The 20025-nt window shown below is 44.6% G+C and overlaps 1 protein-coding gene across 1 annotated transcript in view; it reads right to left on the bottom strand.

Annotated features, from left to right (window-relative positions):
* Positions 1 to 492: 492 nt before the first annotated feature.
* Positions 493 to 20025, bottom strand: part of Micu1 (mitochondrial calcium uptake 1) — a 176674-nt gene continuing 157141 nt past the window's right edge. The window contains exons 11-12 of the mRNA XM_055614402.1: positions 7630 to 7719; positions 493 to 6031 (exon numbers count right to left, since the gene is read on the bottom strand). Of these exons, the coding sequence (XP_055470377.1) occupies positions 5874 to 6031; positions 7630 to 7719 (248 nt within the window). The 3' untranslated portion in view covers positions 493 to 5873. The remainder of the gene's footprint in view (positions 6032 to 7629; positions 7720 to 20025) is intronic.

The raw sequence follows: 20025 nt of genomic DNA, 5'->3' as shown, positions 1-20025 counted from the left end.
GCTTGGGGCATAGCTGGAGAGATGGCTTAGAATGTGCTTGCAATGAAAGCATGAGTACCAAAGCCTTGTCTTCAGCACCTACATAATAAGCTTGGCACAGTGATCTCAGCAGTGGAGAGGTAGAGTCGGGATCTCTGAACTGTGCTGGCCAGTGAGCCTAGTCAAATGATAAGCCACAAATCTGGTGAGAGAGACCCTGTATCCAAAAAAAAAAAAAAAAAAAGGTGGAATGTGGGGAGGCAGCTCAGCAGCAAAGCGTGCACACTGACCAGAGTTCAGTTTCCAGTACCCATGTTAGGTGGCTCACAATTACCTATAACTTTAGCTGCAAGAGATCCATTGTCCTTTTCTGGCCTCTGTGGGCACCTGCAGTCACACGCACATATCACCACACAGGGACACATGTAACACAATTCTAAATTATGGTGGAATGCCAAAGAAGACACCTGCTGTTGTCCTCTGGCTTTTATGTATACAGATAGACACACACACTGGAAAAACAGAAAAACTTTATTTTTAGAGGCTATGAAGTCTAGGCTGGCCTCAGATTTGTGGTGATCCTCCTGCCTTACTCTGGCAGGGTGCTGAGATTATAGGCATGGACTACCTCACAGGCAAATCAGTTCTTTGTAGACTCACAAATATATCCTCTGGCACATCTTGAGCTCCGCACTGGTCTCTGGATGCTAGAGAGACAGGCACATAGCAGTCACACTTCTACCAAAGTTGGCCTGTCTCCTGGCTAGTTCATCATAAGTAATTATTTTTAAATTTAAAGTCCTTTTGTTTCAACCTTTATCCCAGTTTCCCTTGAGAGAGATGTGGAGCAGCTATCAGTACTTTACAGTTGGAAGCCAACCCCAGAGAGCTCATGTGCTAATGGGTTGGTGGCTGGCCTTGAAATTGGGAGTATAACTTGGGGAGACTTCCATTGTTGATCATCTTTCCTGGGTTTGTACCCTTACAATGGCCTACCTACAGGATACTTCTCTCAATGCCTTGCAGGCACCTCTACATTCTTTTTTAAATATTTATGTTGTGTGCATGTTTTGCCTGCATATATGTGTGTACCACAGGCACGCCTGGTATCCTTGGCTATTTAAAGAGGGAGGGCTTCAGATGCCCTAGAACTGTAGTCCTAGACAGCTGCCATGTAGTTGCTGTGAACTGAATCTGGATTCTCTTCAAGAACAAATGTTCTTAACTGCTCAGCCACCTCTGAAGCTCCAACCTGCACATTCCGAAGAATGGCTCATCTTCTGGTAGATCCTGGCTCTTCTCTCAGCTTTGCAGGGCCACAAAGAGCAACCATATAACACTGTTACCCAATCACAAGTCTGCTTTTATCACAAATGACTGACAACCTAGCTAGCCTCCATGTTTCACACCTCATGCTTGCCCCTTCTCCAGTCACATAACTCTGTGACCTCACCTACTCCTAAACCTGTTCACTTCCTTCCAGCTTTGCAGCCTGATAGAAGTTTCTAGGGCAGTGGTTCCAAACCTGTGGGTCACAATCCCTTTTGGGGGGGGGTCAAACAACCCTTCATAAGACCATCAGAAAACAGACATCTCAATCACGATTCAGAACAGCAGTAAAATTACAGTTATGAAGTAGCAATAAAAGAAATTTTATGGTTGGGCATCACCACACCCTGAGGAACTGTATTAAAGGGTCATAGCACTAGGAGGGTTGAGAATCACTGTTCTAGTGGGGCTTAAGACTCATTGTGGATTTCACTGAAACCCTAATGCATTTCAAGAAAACGGACTTCAAAAATGCAGGACTGGTCTTGGGAGTGCAGCCCAGCACAAGGTGGTGGGTTCCAACCTCAGCACTAGGAAACCTAAGTATATTACAGCATTCTCCCACTTGAGAGCCCTCAGTGGCTCCTAGTTAATATGGCTATCCCAACTTTTTACTGGGGATTACAGGGTCCCATAGTTGCATTTCTCCGTGTTTGGCATTTTTGTGATAATTTTTTATGGATTACATTTATTGTGATTAGGCTACTTGGATTTTTCTCTTTATGTCTATCTGGTAAAGATATCTTCTAGGAAACAGTAATTTCAAATTTATTGGCACAGAGTTGCTCACAGTATTTTTTTTTTTTTCCAAGACAGGGTTTCTCTGTGTAGCCTTGGCTGTCCTGGAACTCACTCTGTAGACCAGGCTGTCCTGGAATTCAAAGATGTATCTGCCTCTGCCTCCCAGGTGCTGGGATTAAAGGCGTGTGCCGCCATCACCCAATCTTTCCCCCACCTCCCAATACTACTTTTTATGCTATTATTGGTAATTTTATGCATTTAAAAATTCCTAACATTGGACATGTAGCTCAGTTGGTAGAGTGCTTGCCTAGCATGCACGAAGCTATGGGTTCAGTCCCCAGCACTATTCACAACTGCCTATGGTGGCACATGCCTGTAACCCCAAGTTTATTTACACTTATGTTACTTTCTCTTCGTTACCATATGTGTTCAGGCACACATACTCCAGTGCATGTATGTGGAGGTCAAAAGATAATTTTGGGTGCCAGCCCTTACCTGCCATCTTGAGATAGGGTTCACTGCTGCATATGCTAAGAGAACTAGTCCCTGAGCTTTGCAGCATTCTTCTGTCTTTACCTTCCAGCCCACAGGAGAGGCTCAGCTGAAATTAGAGTCTCTTCTGTTACTGAGTTTGGAGGATCCAAACCTAAATTCATGCTGTCAGGCCTGTGTGGCAAGTGCTTATTTGCTAAGACATCTCCCTAGTCCTGTAACTCTCTCTCCATCTCCCTACAGCCTGTTGAGGCAGGTACTCAGCATATTGTCAGACTATCTTTTGCAAGTAAGAATCAAAGATTATAGTTATTTATCCATCCATCCATTTATTTAAGACAGGGTCTCTAAATAGCCCTGGCTGTCCTAAAACTTACTCTGTAGACAGGTTGGCCTTGAACTCACAGAAATCCTCCTGCTTCTGCCTCTGGATACAAGGCATGTGCCTCCTGAGTGCTGGGATTAAAGGTGTGTGCTACCACTGCCCCGCTAGAAATGACTTAATTTCCCTTTATGTCCTTTTTTTATGGTGCTAGGATCCAAACCCAGGACACCGTGCATACTGAGTTCATGTTGTCAGTGAGCTTCTCACTGCCTCCATAAATGGCACAACCATTATTATGTCCAGTTCTGAGCACTGGGTAATACTCGTGGTTGCACTCAGGGCCTCTGGCGTGCTGACACAAACTCTACCACTGAGCTATACCCTCAGTCTCAAATGTTCACCACGATTGTTCCTGACTTACTTTTTATGACCATTATCTTCATTTCCCCCCTTTGCTTGAGACAGTTTCACTATCTAGTGCAGGTTGGCTCTGATCTCAAAATGCCTATGCCACCCCCACCCCCCATTTCTGGGATTACAGACATGTGCTACCATACTTGCCACACTTGGCTATCATAATTAAAAAACACTCTCTAATCCATGCTAGCAATTCTGCACTCATTTCCAAGATGGACTTGGCTTTTGGACCTTTGCATGCTCAGCTTCTGCATGGCCCTCCTGCCTCTCTGTCTTTGGAGCGCCTACTCAACTCACAGGTCTATTTAATACAACAAACAGACTCCAAACACCTCAAATCCCACTTCTGCAGGCCTGCTGTGAACAAGCAGGTGGGGATCAGATGGCAGGCTGGTTCTCTATACTGAGGAACTCTCCCTGTTTTCCTCTCTAGGATGCATGCTCCTGGAAGACCTTGGTCAAAGCCTGGTCCACAGCAGCTGGCAGCTAGAACAGCATGAAGAACACACGTTTACTAATTTAACACTGGTACTCTAAAGCCAGAAGCCAGTACTTTAATATTATCCCCCTCTTTCAACTGCAGTTAGATCCTTTCTTCATAGTTCCTTCTGCCATGCTGCAAGCCACCCAGCATGACAGCTACTCTCTCTGAACTGAGCTGTTCTGCCAGCAGGTGGCGATGGAAGCCCACAGCTAAGCCAGCTTCAGTCTGACTTTCTGAGGCTTCTCATGGCCCCTGTGGGTTTGGTCTGTCTGTGTAAGCCTTGCAGAGGGTGCACAGCCACAGCAACAGGGTCACCGGCCCATAATGTCCCTTCTTCACTGTGTGGCAGCAGCTACTGTCCATGTCTCTCCTTTAGCTTCTAGAGTGTCATAGCTAGGTAGGGGGAAGCAACTGAAATTATTGAAAACAAAACAGAACCTATGGCACATTCTTAAGTTCCCTTTGCTTAGCAACAGTCTCTAGGATTCCTCCTCTTGTCTCCTTGGATCACACTGAACCTCAGGCTAAGAAAGCCCAGCTGTTCCCTGAAGAACTCTGCTTGTGGAGAGAAGTGAATGTCCCACCCAGGCCAAGGATGGACTTCTGGAGAAGGGGAACAGGGGAGAGAGCATGCATGGGTTCTGGGACAAATTTGGAACCACTTATACTGCGCTGATGCCTCAGGTTTAGAGCAGCCAGCAAGCCAAGCTTACACTTAGAGGCCAGGCAGAGTGGAGAAGACAGTGAGTCTAAGGAGCAGGAAGCAGCTGACTCAGTGAGAGGCAAGCGTTCTCAGAAGTGGAAGGGAGGAGGTCCTGGAGGAAGTGCTGGCTTTTGCCTTCCTGTGCAGGTATGGGCAGAGGTCCTAGCTCTTGCTGCCTAGTAAAACCTGGCTGTGTTCTGGGTTAGGGTGGAATGCCAAGCTGAGGCAGAACCCAGAGGTTCTGGAGAGCTGAAACAGAGGCTCATGGGAAGGAACTTAGGGTGCCTTTAGCTCAACTTGCCACTTAATAGCTGAGGGAACAGATGGGGAACAGATGACTAGCTCAGCAGCACACTGAGTGAGTGGCAGAGCTGAGTCCACCAGACACTGTTGCTATTGATCTGAAAATGCAGGTCCACCATGCTGGATGCTTATAGTCTATCCACAAGTAAATTTCTTGTCAGGGACCATGTACTATAATCCTCAAGAAAATTTCACTCCAACTGAGATGGGACATGGTCACCCTAATGTCCAAGCACCTTTACTTTTTGTCCCTGCCTCAAGTTACTTGTGATGAGAAAGTTGCAGCTTCTGGCTAGAAAAACATGGTCTATTGCTACAAACACAAAATGAAATGAGCCCAGAGAAAAGGCCTAAAAAGAAAGGACACAAGAGCCCTTGGGGATATTTACTGCAAACTGTTATAGTTAAAGTGATATTTTAGACATGGGGCAAATAGACTCTGAGCTGGGTCTGGGCTCCGTAGAGAGGGAAGGTGATACAAGGAGGTTAGGTGAGGCAGGGTCCCAGAGACATCTCAGGGCCTGAGAGCATAGAGAACCATGAAACAGCTACTTTGAATCTGGAATTCTGCTGGGAACACAAGGCTTCCTGGAGTCACCACGTCTAGATACGTCTTCTGGCCAGGCTTCCTGCCAGCTCAGGGTGACAGGGTCATCTTCATTATCATTCATCACAGATTTCCTTTTGTCTGCCAGAGTATTTTCAAACTTGCAGCTAAAAAAAAAAAAAAAAAAAAAGGAGGAGGAGGAAGAGCAGGTAATGTTCTCATTAATATAAATCCACATCGAGAAAGGCTGGAGGGTGAGATGCCTCTCAGGGCTGGCAGGTATTGGGAAGGGCCCATGCATTCATTCTTTCCCCACAGGGCACTTGTTAAAGGAGCTAAGGTCTCCACTTTTAAGACTTGTTCAAGGTTTTTCAGAACCTTTGAACTGACTGCAGACTCGGAGCCTAGCAAAAGGGTGTAGAGGGAAGCCAGATTAGCCCAGAAGTCACTCCCAGAAAAAGATGGGGGTCAGGGCTACTACTCCCAGAAGCAGCAGCAGCATGAAGGGCTATTCCAGGGGGTCCAGGGTGCTAAGGGCGTGGGAGGTGGGATACTATTTGGGCAGAGCAAAGTCCCAGGCAGTTTCTTGGGCACATTTCCACATAGCCTGCATGAGACGGGTGAAGCCCATGTCCTTGGGCTTCTCCAGGCCTCTCATCAGCCGCTGCTTCATGATGGAAACAAACTCTTTATTGCTCAGCTCCCCATTGCCTGGAGAATGAAGAAACAGAGGTGTAAGGAGAAACTCTGGGACAAAGCCACTGAGAAAATACCACTCCTCATACCCTCTCTGTAGACAAGCACATACTCAGCCAAGTTCAGCTCCCTTGGCTTAGGATGAGCTACTCTGCTCCTTCCTTGATGTTTCCAAATGCAGCCCACTGATACTCTAAGACTAGAGGACATGTCAGGTCCTATACTGGAAGAGCGATGCATGAACTTTTTGCATCAGTCCTTGAGATACTTCCAGGTTTCAGGAGAGACATGTGACATCAACTGTGAGGCAAGTACCATCATGAGGCAAGCAAAGGGTGCTGTGGCACAGTTGGGGAGCAGTGTGGCTGCTGGAACACTCCAAGGAGCAAGGTATTGGAGCAAGGTATTGGATGTGGGGACTCATGCTCCACCTGCTTCCCTATCTGGAAAGTATCCCTGCTGCCCTTCACCTGTCCATCCTGTTCATCCTTACCCTTGGCCCTGGAACCTTGACTGATCTGGGCTTATAGATCCCCCAAGCTGGATGGGACTCTATCTCTCCTTTCCTTTTAACTTTTAAAACTGTGCACATGAGTGCTTGCCTGCATATATACACATCACAGGCGTGCCTGATGTCTGAGGAGGTCAGAAGGGCATGGATCTCCTGGAACTGGAACTACAGATGGTTGGGATCTGCTGTAGGGGAGCTGGGAACTGAACCCTCCTCCATGCTGAGACTAGCCCCTTCTCTCTCTCTCTCTACTGCTTGATATAGGCCCTGGCAGCCCTCATGTTCTGTAAGGTCAGAGTTGTGCCATCTTCTTTCTAGAGATGTTAAAACTGTGCCTCTCATCTCCTAGCAGTAGATTGTGTATGCGTGTATATGGGGAGGGCTGCTAATATTTTTTTTTCCTTTATTTTCCAGAGATAATTACATTTCTTTGGGGATCATCAGAATTGCAATTTGGGAAAACACAGCTTCAAGCCATCTTACAACAGGAATCATCCTGTTGTCATTTTGAAACTCTTGTGGTCACTAATTTAAACCCACAGGCACGGTGGAATTACAGGAAATGAGAAAAACGTGCTGGGTATGGCAGTGCACTCCTTTAATGCCAGCACTCGGGAGAGAGGCAGAAGCAGATGGATCACTATGAGTCTGAGACCAGCCTGGTCTATATAGTGAGTTGTAGGATTACATAGTGACACCCTCCAACTCAACAAAACACAATTAAAACACACACACACACGCACACACACACAAATGGAAGTGGAAAACACAAACTGGGGCCCAGGGTGGTAACTCAAGTTTACAATCTTTTGAGGGCCAGGCTGCTGGTCAATGTCACCATATAAAACCGCCTCACTATAACCCCAGGTTGTGGTACAGCACTCCTGTAATCTCAGCACTCAGGAAGGCAGAGGCAGGTGGATCCCTGTGAGTTTGAGGCTAGCCTGGTCTACAAAGAGAGCCCAGGACAGCCAAAGCTACACAGAGAAAACCTGTCTTTAAAAAACCCAACCCAAACCTAAACAACCACCCCACTATAAATAGGGTCTAGAAATATAGGGAGGCCCACCGTTCCCTCTACGCTCCACAGGACCCCACTCACCGTCACAGTCAAAGAGTGCAAACACCACGTCACACACATGATCTGAGAGTTCTACTTTCGCTACCGTCCTGGCCACTTGCTGCATGGTCACTGAAAGAAGGAAATGCAGGGTCAGTGTTGCGACCTCCAGTCTCCTTTCTCTGAATGGGACATAAACCACTCAAAACTGTACAGGAAGTGGCACACTTCAGTGAGGGATAAGAATAAAAAACTCAAGGGCAGCAGGGGCCACATGGTGAGAAAAAAAGCTAAAATCAAAGTTCAGGGCCACAGTGGGGGGACTGAGACAGTCTCCAACAATCAAAAGGGGCCATGCATGCAGTCAGTGATAGAGCACCAGGCCTGCACCAGGTCAACAATGAAGGATTAAAAAAAAAAAAAAAAGGAAGAAAGAAAGAAAAAATTAGATTTTAATTTTTATCTATGATTCCCTCTCCTTATACCTCATGGTCTTTTCTATTTTTGTTTGTTTTTTATTTTTTTTGAGACAGGGTTTCTCTGTGTAGCCCTGTCTATCTTTCCTAGATTCACTTTTTTCCAGGCTGGCCTCAGAACTCAGAGATCCACCTGCCGGGATTAAAGGCATGTGCTGCCACCACCTGGTCTTCAGGGTCTGTTCTCTATTGCTGCTATACATTAAGAGGCATGAAGTAAATGAAGGACCCCTGACACTGAGTGGAGCATAATGGCACATAATCCCAGCCCTCAGGAGCTGAGGCAGAGGAAACAAGAATTCAAGGCTAATGAAGCTATGCAAGGACAGTCTCAAAAAATAAAAATAAAAAGGAATGTCTGGTATGAAATGCATAGAGACAGAAAGTAGATGACCTACCTATACAGTCTGGGGCATTAGAGTTTAATGGGCATAGATTTTTCTATTTACATGTGGAAGGCCAGAAGTCATTGCTCACCACCCTAATTTTTGAGTCAAGCCCTCTCTCTGAACCTGGAGCTCACTGACTAGGCCGGCCTCACTGCCAGTAAGCTTCTGGGATCCCGCTTCTATCCCCTATGCTAAAGTTACAGATGGGCACTGCTATGTCTTGTTTTTTATTTTTATTTTTTTCTAATTTTTTGAAACAGAGTCACTGTATAGCCCTGGCTGGTCGGAACTTGCTATGTAGACCAGGCTGACCTCAAACTCACAGATTTGCTTGCCTCCTGAGAACTGAGGTTAAAGATGTATGCCACCATGCCCCACGTATCCTACTTTTTATGGGATCAGAACTTAGGTTCCACGATCTGAACTCAGGCTTGTACAGCAGGCACTTTACCATCTTGCCAGCACCAGGCAACTTCATTAATACATTTCTACCAGAAGACTTCCTTCAAAACAAAACCAATAAAGCACTGCAGCAGGGTGATGAATATCAAGGAAGCAATCAGGTGGCGGGGGTGGGGTGGGGTGGGGCACTTGACAGAAGGCTTGAGTGCCTTAGTGGTGTCCCTGCTACAGTCTGAGCTCTGCAAGGTACAATCTGCTGCTTTAGCCACCTCCTTCCCCAGGATCTGCTCCAGCCACTTCTTTTACCTGTACTCCTGGAAAAGCAGGGCACCCTGTTTCACTAGACCGCCACACAGCTTTTATTTATTTTAATTTTTCTCTGGCCTCAATAGAAAAGCTCTCCTCTCTTGCCATTTTCTTCCCCTGACATTTAGTATGAAATACTAGCAATGATGTGGAATTGGTTTTCTGTGAAACACAAGCCTGGAAGAACTAGGCAACTTCCGCTGTCTTGTCTCTCATTTATCCTCACACCTGGCGTGAGGATATATTTATACTTATGCCTATAAATTATGTTACTGCCTACAGATCATCCCCAAAGTGAAGAAAAATGTACAGGAAGGAAAAGGAGCTAGGGAGATATCTCAGTGGTTAGAGCACTTAGTGCTCTTACAGAGGCCCCGGGGTTTGAGTCTCAGCACCCACATGATGGTTCACGACCATCATAACTCTAGTCCCAGGGGATCTGAAGTCCTCTTCTGACTTCCTCTGGCACCAGACACACACATGGCATACACACACATTTGCAGGTAAAGCATTCATATGCATAAAATAAATATAAGAGAGAAAGGAGTGAGTTCTGTTTATGGACTAGTTTGTGCAACTGTTAGCTTGGACGCCACAGAAGCGCGGTGGACCAGCAGTGGCATCAGTGTGCCTCTGCCAGTTCATTCTTTAACATCAGCTCCTCTTGCCAGTTTGTCTTGTCATTTGCTTCTGTGTGTCTTTTCTCACTTTGCATCTGTTGCCTCCATACATATAGTCAGCACACTGTCTCTGAGGCAGAACTGTGGAGCCCCTGGGACTCCAACCTGACAGCTGCTTGATGGCTTAAGTAACTGTTCTCATACTCAAATCAGGATGCCACACTGTGGCTGTTGAGGTTGCTTGGCACACCAAGGAGTTCATGGTGTTTATTTTAGAGTGTGAGGGTACTGATAAGGTGAAGTATCTGGAAATAGCTGAGGCTCTTGTATGGTTGTGTCTTAGTAATCAAAGCCTCTAGCTTGACTCGGACAAGGCTGCTGAGGAAGGTGGGAAGAGCCAGTTTCTCCTTGCAGTCTTTGCCACTGTTCAGATCCCTTCATTCCCAGCCTACAACTTATAGTAAAGGAGAGACCAATGGGTTTTGGAACAAAAAGATTTAGGCAGAATGAACTGTGGTAAGTTTTCATGTGCCATGTACTGAAGATGGACAAAGCTCGGGCACCAAGCTTGAGAAACTGAGTCTCACAGGAGGAAGTAACTGCTGCTAACTCCACTCTGTGGAGGACAAGGATGGCACAAGGAGAACAGGGACTGCCAGGGGAGCTCCAATGACAAAAGCTGCCCTTTACGCTTTGTAGGGGGGACAGGTCCTAAGCAGCTGACTTTGAGAGATCACTTGGACAGAACAGAATGAGTGGAGAGAAGTGGGTGTTTTCAAACACTGCTAACCTCTGCGCTTCCTCCCACTGCCATAGAGGAGTCCCGGGAAGGAACTGTGTGTGTGTGCTAGAGTGTACTTTCTGCTGACCATACCATTTTCTGCAGGTCACATCAATCTCATGTTTTAACTGCTCTAACAACTGCCTTCCTGTTCTCTCCTGAGACTCCCATTCTCTCAGGGTAGAATGCCTGGCCAATCTTCTTTCTATTCTCAGATTCATCTTTCTCCCTTTGCAGACAGCACTCTACTCCAATAAACCAATAAGCAATATCCAAGTGTGTCAGTGAGAGCTCTTGGCAATTTCCACTGAGAAGCTCATTAGGCTGGTATTAAGTGCTTGTAGAATAGGGATTCCTGGAGTCTGTAGTAAGAACATTCATTACAAATGCCACCCCTCACAGGACAGGGAGAGTGCCCTATTCCACCTGGAGGGGGCCCTGGTGGCCTGTGTACCACCAGGGCTGCTAAGTCACTGTGCCTCCTGGGATGGGAACAGTCTGGCTGGGGTAGCCTTTTCACAGCACAAGGTGTTTGGAGAGGCCCCCAGGGTATGAATAAGAACAGGACAGAACAGATCAACAAACTGCTGGGCTGTCAAGTCGGGAACTCTTGGGATGAGTGGAGTAACAGATTACAAACCAAGGGCTTGACAGATGCTCCCGAGAGTCCGCTCATTCACATGGTTTGCAACGTCTGAATCGCTAAGCTATAGTTAGACCACAGCGAAGAGAACTCCCCTAACCTACCCTCCCTGACCTCAACTTTTCTGTGCAGACCTGTTGTTGGTCCTGCAATTTTGACCTCCCCTATTTGCTGACTATTATGGTGCTGTGCAAGCAATACAACTGGCCTGCCCCCAGGGGACTTTGGGGTCCTGAAAACTCCTAGGTCACCACCTGCATCCTATGTCATCATCTGGGCCAGGGGCTCCAGATATAACCCATCTGCCACTCCCACCTATTCTCTCTCTCTGTCTCAGTTTCTCTCCCCTTCTCTGTTCTCTCTTTCTCAGCCCTCCCCCTGCACCATGTTCTTTCTCTTTTCCTACGCTCTCCCACTGTCTCTGTCTCTTTCTGACACTTTCTCATGGCCCACTCAGGCCCTAACTCTTCTCCCTTTTCCTTCCCCCAAATAAATCTCTTCTTATTAGATCTGCTGAGTGTGTGGCTTTTTTTTTTTTTTTTTTTTTTATAAATCCTAACAGTGACTGTGATTCTGAAACACATACTTGGTCTTTTGAGATGGCACAGAGGATGGTGCTATGCTGCTGGCCCTTCTTCTCTGTTCTTACTCTCTTGATGCAAAGTCTCTCACTGAGCCTGGAGCTTGGCTAGTAGACAGCAAACCCCAGCAACCCTGTCTCTGGCCTCACAGTCCTAGGGCTGCAGGCATATACCCGGCCATGCCCAACCAAATTAAAATTAAAATCCTTGTGCTTGCACAGCAGGTGACATTACTCACTGGCCATCTCCGCAGCTTCTTATGTCTCTCTTGATGGATTTGTCACAGATGAGACAATAATACAGTCTTTCAAGTTTTTTTTTTTTTTCCACATAAAAGTCCTACTATCCTTGCAATTGCCAAGGAGGCGTATCTTTCTGTGTTAGTGCAATGACTGGTGCCAATAGCACAGGTAGTTTCCAGATGGACTATGATCACAGGAAAAGCCAAGTCTTGTCGGGATTTTCTAGCTCTTTCCTCTAACCCATTGAGTTGGTTACAAATGACCAATGAGTCACTCAGTCATGGCTGTGTAATGAAGCACCCTAAGATCTTCAGAGCACAAGGCTTGGAGCGCTTCCAGACTGCTGGCACCTGGAGGTTCTGGTGATGGTGTGCCTTGGAAGGGTACAGAACTTCTGTGTTCCTTCCCAATTTCTCCCCATGCATCTGTAGCCTTTGAAATAAACCAATAAACCCAAATGCTTGCCTGAGTCCTTCTCTCACAAATCAACTGAGTCCAGTCACATTAGGGGCTGGCTGAGCAGAATCACAGATAAGACAACCTGGAGCTGTGACTAGAGTCTGAGGGCCAGTGTCAGTCTTAGAGGATGGACACCTCAACCAGTGGGACCTGACACTAGCTCCAGGGAGACACATCAAAATGAAGGAGAAAGATCAGACTGGGTGTCCAGGTAGAACTGATTGCTTACATGCTGCTGGAGAAATCCTACACCTTTTAAGTTTTATTCATTTGTTTTTCCAGTTAGGGTTTCACTGTGTAACCCTGGCTACACAGTGGCCAGAAACTTGCTCTAGACCAGGCTAGCCAGACTCACTGAGATCCTTCTGCCTATTCCTCCTGAGTGCTGGGATTAAAGGTGTGTGTCACTAGGCTAGGTCCCTACATCTTTTCAGGTCACAGATATCTTTTGTGTTTGTTACTCTGGTGGTAGAACAGAGAAGAAAAATCCCCCTCCCCCCATGGGATATTGCTGAGGTGGCTGGGATTTCAGATTTTCAACTGAAATATATCTATGTGGAAATGAAGGCTCCAGGAAAATGAAGGCTTAGGTTCCCAACGATGACATTTCTACTAATCTTCCCAGGGGCCGGTGTCCACTTAAGATTGGGCTGGGGTAGAATCAGTAGAATTCTGCCACTCACCAATCTGGTACCCGGGCGGTGGCGGCAGGGAGGGGGGAATCCAAGATGGCGGTGACCAGCATGCACTGTGTCTGAGGGGCAAAGGATCTGAAACTCCAAAATTGGTACACCAACGCACACTCTCAAACCAGTGAACCCCTCTCATCTTCCTGAAGAATACTCCAGACACCAGAGAAAGACAGACCCAGTCTCAAGTATAGACTCCAGGAACAGAGAAGATTACGGATAAGTGGATGACCAGAGGTTGGTGTAAGAACAGAAACTATGAAAGTCAGAAGGGCCTGGGAAGATGTCAGGCAGACTTTAAGGGACCACAGATGCCAACCCAGACTACTATACTCAAGCAAAGCTCTCAATCAACATAGATGGAGAAAACAAAATATTCCATGACAAAACTAAACTTAAACAATATCTACAAAGCAACCCAGTCCTACAGAAGATACTAGAAAAAACTCCAATCCAATGAAAACAACTACACCCAAGAAAACAAGGGATATAGATAACTTCACAACAAAAAATTAAAAGAAAACAAGCAATGAAACACAGTAACACCACCAACTCCACAATAAAAGAAACTAACATACATTGGACACTATTATCTACCAACATCAATGGACTCAACTCTCCAATAAAAAGACACAGACTAACAGAATGGTTGTAGAAACAGGATCCAACATTCTACTTCATCCAAGAAACACACCTCTGCAACAAAGATAAACACTACCTCAGAGTAAAGGGCTGGAAAATGTTTTTCAAGCAAACGGACCCAGAAAACAAGCTGGAGTAGCTATCCTAATATCTAATAAAATAGACTTGCAACCAAAATTAATAAAAAAAGGTGAGGAGGGGCACTTCATTCTCATCAAAGGAAAAATCCACCAGGAGGACATCACAATTCTGAACACCTATGCCCCAAATACAAGAGTGCCTACATTTGTAAATGAAACATTATTAAACCTGAAATCACACATCGATCCCAACACCTTAATAGTGGGAAACTTCACCACTCCACTCTCACCAAGGGACAGATCATCTAGCCAGAAGCTAAACAGAGAAATAAAAGCACTTTCAGAGGTCCTAAATCAAATGGACCTAATAGATGCCTACAGAACTTTTCAACCAAATTTAGCACCTCATGGAACTGTCTCCAAAAGAGACCATAGACAAAGCAAGCCTCAACAGATACAAGAAGACTGAAATAATCCCTTGTATTCTATCTGACCACCATGGCCTAAAGCTGGACCTCAACAAAAACAGAAATAGCAAAAAGCCTACACACACATGGAAACTAAACAACTTGCTACTCAATGACAGCTGAGTCAGGGAAGACACAAAAGAAATTAAAGACTTCCTAGAAACCAATGAAAATGAAGGCACAACATACCCAAACTGATGGGACACAATGAAAGTGCTAAGAGGAAAACTCATAGCACAAAAATGCCTTCAAGAAGAAATTTGAAACATCTCATACAAGCAACTTAATGACTTACCTGAAAGCCCTAGAAAAAAAAGGAAGCAGACACACCCAAGAGGAGTAGACAGCTGGAAATAATCAAACTCAGGGTGAAGAGCTTAAGTGAGCTTAGGTGACTCTATTTTGAGATGAGAAGCCATTTTGTGCACACCTGTGACCAAGGACTGAACTCAGGTTCCAGGAAAACCCACAAAGTATAGACTTGGCAGAAACCAGAGTTAATTCTCCTAGCAACAGCTTCCAGAAAACATCACAGAATAAACACTTGGTAGAAAATAGAGATAATCCCCCTGGCAACAGCCAATCAGAATTGGGTAGAAAAATTCTCCCCAATGTTCTAGATGTAGTTCAGAAAAATAGCAATTGTAATTAAGCTTCAGCTAAAGGGTTACCTTGCCCCTATGACTTTTACCCAATCCTTTAATGCCAAGGCATGGAACCCCCCCCCAGCTTGGGGTTTTTTCCTTTAAAAACACTGTTCCCCTAGATCTCGGGGATTCTTCTCCTGCTTCCACAGGAAATCTGTGACCCGTGTTCAAACACGTACAATGAACCCTCATGTATTTACAGTGGAGTCGGATTCCTGATAATCTTTGGGGGGTCTCACAAACTGGGCATAACCAGGGCTGAAATCGATAAATTAGAAACAAATAATTCAAAGAATCAATGCAACCAAGAGCTGGTTCTTTGAGAAAATCAATAAGATAGACAAACCCTTAGCCAAACTAACTAAAAGGCAGAGAGAAACTATCCAAATCAGCAAAATCAGAAATGAAAAGGGGAACATAAACAGACACTGAGGAACTCCAAACAATCATTAGGTCTTATTTCGAAAGCCTATACGCCACAAAATTTGAAAATCTAAATGAAATGGACAATTTTCTTGATAGATTCCATTAACCAAATTAAATCAAGATCAGGTAAATAGACTGAATAGTCCTATATCCCCCAAGGAAATAGAAGCAGTCATTAAAAAAAAAAAAAAAAAAAAAAGCCCAGGGTCAGATGGTTTCAGCCCAGAATTCTACCAGACCTTCAAAGAAGAGCTAACTCCATTTCTTTTCAAACTATTCTACAAAATAGAAACAGAAAGAGCATTACCAAACTCATTTTATGAACCACACAAAGACCCAACAAAAAGAGAACTTCAGACCTATCTCTCTTATGAACATTGATGTAAAAATACTCAATAAAATACTTTCAAACCAAATCCAAGAACACATAAAAGATACTATCCACCATGACCAAGTAGACTTTATCCCAGGCAAACAGGGGTGGTTCAATACACAGAAATCCATCAATGTAACCACCATATAAACAAACTGAAGGAGAAAAACATGATCATCTCCTTAGATACTGAAAAAGCATTCGACAAAATCCAACACCCATTCATGTTTAAAGTCTTGGAGATATCAGGGATACAAGGCACATACCTAAGTATAGTAAAGACAATATACAGCAAGCCTATAGTCAACATCAAACTAAACAAATCAATCCCACTGAAATCAGGGACAAGGCAAGGCTGCCCACTCTTTCCATATCTCTTCAACATAATACTTGAAGTCCTAGCTAGAGCAATAAAACAACTAAAGGAGATCAAACAACTAAAGGGATACAAATCAGAAAGGAAGAAGTCAAAGTATCACTGTTTGCAGATGATATGATAGTATACATTAGTGACCCCAAAAATTCAACCAGAGAACTCCTTCAGCTGATAAAAATCTTCAGCAAAGTGGCTGGATAAAAAATTAACCCAAAAAAATCAGAAGCCCTTCTATATACCAAAGACAAAAGGACTGAGAAAGAAATTTAGGGAAACAACACCCTTCACAATAGCCACTATTAATAAAGTACCTTGGTGTGACTCTAATCAAGCAAGTGAAAGACCTGTTCAAAAAAAAAAAAACCACAAAAAAACTTCAAGTCTTTGAAGAAAAAAATTGAAAAAGATATCAGAAGATGGAAAGATCTCCCATGCTCATGGATTGGTAGGATTAACATAGTAAAAATGGCCATCCTGCCAAAAGCAATCTATAGATTCAAGGCAATTCCCATCAAAATGCCAAGACAATTCTTTACAGAACTTGAAGGAAAAAATTCTCAACTTCATATGGAAACAACAATAACAACAACCCAGAATTTCGCCAAAACAATCCTGTACAACAACAAATCATCTGGCAGGTATCTCCATCCCTGATCTCAAGCTGTACTACAGAGCAATAGTAATAAAAACTGCATGGTAAACAGAATGGTGGATCAATGGAATCAAATAGAAGACCCAGAAATAAACTCACACACCTACGGATACTTGATTTTTGACAAAGAAGCCAAAACCATACAAAGGAAAAAAGACAGCATCTTCAACAAATGGTGCTGGTCCAACTGGATGTCTACATGTAGAAAAATGCAAATAGATCCATATTTATCACCCCACGCAAAACTAAAGTCCAAGTGGATCAAAGACCTCAACATAGAACCAGACACACTAAACTGAATAAAAAGTGGGGAAGAGCCTAGAACTCATTGGCACAGGAGACAACTTCCTGAACAGAACACCAACTGCACAGGCTCTAAGAGCAACAATCAATAAATGGGACTTTATGAAATTGAAAAGCTTCTGTAAAACAAAGGACACTGTCGTCAGAACAAAATGACAGCCTAAAGACTGGGAAAGGATCTTCACCAACCCTATGTCTGACAGAGGTCTAATATCCAGAAATACATAAAGAACTAAAGAAGTTAAAAAGCAAGAAGTCAAGTAATCCAATTAAAAAATGGGGTACGGAGCTAAGCAGAGAATTCTCTGTAGAGGAACATAGAATGGCAGAGAAACATTTAAAGAAATGCTCAACATCCTTAGTCATCAAAAAATGCATATCAAAACGACCCTGAGATTTCACCTTACACCCATCAGAATGGCTAAGATCAAAAAACTCAAGTGACAATGCATGCTGGAAAGGATGTGGAGAAAGAGGAATCCTCCTCCATTGCTGGTGGGAATGTAAACTTGTACAACCACTTTGGAAATCAATCTGGTGCTTTCTCAGACAATTACGAATAGTGCTTCTTCAAGATCCAGCTATACCACTCCTAAGCATATATCCAAAAGATACTCAAGTACACAACAACGACATTTGCTCAACCATGTTCATAGCAGCTTTATTCATAATAGCCAGAACCTGGAAACAACCCAGATGCCTCTCAACGGAGGAAAGGATAAGGACATTGTGGTACATTTACACAATAGAATACTACTCATCAATTAAAAACAAGTCAACCATGAAATTTGCAGGTAAATGGTGGGATCTAGAAAAGATCATCCTGAGTGAGGTATACCAAAAGCAGAAAGAGATGTGTGGTATATACTCACTTATAAGTAGATATTTGACATATAGGATAAACATACTAAAATCTGTACACCTAAAGAAGCTAAGCAAGAAGGAGGACCGTGGGTAAGACAATCAATCCTCACTCAGAAAGACAAACATTGGAAGGAGAAAACAGGAAACAGGACAGACGCCTACCACAGAGGGCCTCTGAAATACTCTAGGCAGCAGTGTATCAAAGCAGATGCTGAGACTCATAACCAAACCTTGGGCAGAGTGCAGGGAATCTTATGAAAGAAGGGGGAGATAGTAAGATCTGGAGAGGACAGGAGCTCCACAAGGAAAGCAACAGAACCAAAAAATCTGGGCACAGGGGTCTTTTCCGAGATTGATTCTCCAACCAAGGACCATTCATGGATATTACCTAGACTCCCTGCTTAGATGTAGCCCATGGCAGCTCAGTCTCTAAATGAGTTCCCTAGTAAGGGGAACAGGCTGTCTCTGACATGAACTCAGTTGCTGGCTCTTTGATCACCTCCCCCTGTGGGGGTGGCAGCCTTACCAGGCCACAGAGGAAGACAATGCAGCCAATCCTGATCAGATCTGATAAGCTAGGGCCAGATGGAAGGGGAGCAGGACCTCCTCTATCAGTGACTTGGAGAGGGGCATGGGAGGAGTGAGGGAAAGAAGGTGGGATTTGGAGGGAATGAGGGAGGGGGGCTACTGCTGGGATACAAAATGAATAAGCTGTAATTAAGACATAAAAAAATAAAAATTTAATTAAAAAAATTGGGTGCCATTTGCTCTAACAACCCTGGGTGGAACCTGAGCTGGGTCAGGTATTTATTGGCATCTGCTGTGGTTCATGACTGGACAACTCATTGGTGGAAAGAATCCTATATTCAGTTCAGTGTGCTATAATAATATGTCAGAAAATAGGTTGCATATAACTAATCACACAACGACCACACAGGAGAGCTCGAGAGTGATGAAACTCACATGTCCACATAGAGCCAGAGATTCTTGGAGCCAGAAGAGACAGAGACAGAAGTGATGAGAGACCCAGTGACTTGCCAGTGTCACAAAGCTAGTGGCCGCTGGGTTTGCAATATCCGTACATATACCTGCTCTTTCCCTATACACACCTGACCTTTTATATGGACAGTACCAGTTCCTTCCCAACTCTGTCATCCTAAAGAGACAGAGTTTAGATAAAAGAAAAGCCAAGTTTGGGCATCCTCAGTGCTTTTGTCAGGGATGAGTGACAGCCAGGACTGGGAGGAGGTAGTGTTTCAACCAGACCACAAATCTGACTGTGCTATGGAGTGAGGGTCATTAGTCATGCCTTTGGAATATGTTGACAACTGAAGGGACAATGAAAAGGTGTATGAAACAATAACCTCATGGAAAGCACAAGTCACAATGGTGGCCAAGGTCAGGTAGATGCTGTTCTCTATGGTGGCCTTTCAGTGTGAGACCAGTTAGAGCTACTTGCTTGTCTCTTCCTCTTGCAACAGTGTGTGGAAAGGTGACCCCACAGGTTATGATGATGTCCTAAGCTATTCTGTTATGTGATTAGTCATGCCCTACTAGACTGCAGGGGATAAAATTAAAAAACTGACTTGTGGTTGCCAAGGTTAAGTGGGGGGAGGGGAATGCTGCTTCAGCCCTGGGAAGGCTTGCTTCTACACAGAGAGGATTATGTGCCCCTTTCTGGTTTTCTTTTTGGTAACTTCTTCCAAGGCACTCTGGCAGCTGTAATACCCACATTCCAACACAATTTTGGGGTGAGCTGTGGGGAAAGGACAGCATTTTAGAAGTGCTAACAATGGAAAGAACACAGACCAATGCAGCATCTTAGCAATAAGAGGACAGCTCCTTGCTCTGCATGGTACTTCTAGCACAGACTGCTGACATCTCAGTGTGATTGGGCTGCCTGACTGTCAGAGGGGGCACAGTTGGTCCTGGCCACTACCTAACAGTGTGTGCTACCAAGAACAACCCCAGTTCAGGTAACTGCCTCAATGGGCTCCTTGCTTAAACTGTCTCTTACTAA

This window comes from Psammomys obesus, unplaced genomic scaffold (assembly GCF_907164565.1).
Source record: "Psammomys obesus unplaced genomic scaffold, mPsaObe1.curated_primary_1811, whole genome shotgun sequence".
Lineage (NCBI taxonomy): Eukaryota > Metazoa > Chordata > Mammalia > Rodentia > Muridae > Psammomys > Psammomys obesus.
Note: the sequence above shows the minus strand (reverse complement) of the source record. Positions and strands in the feature narration are given on the sequence as shown.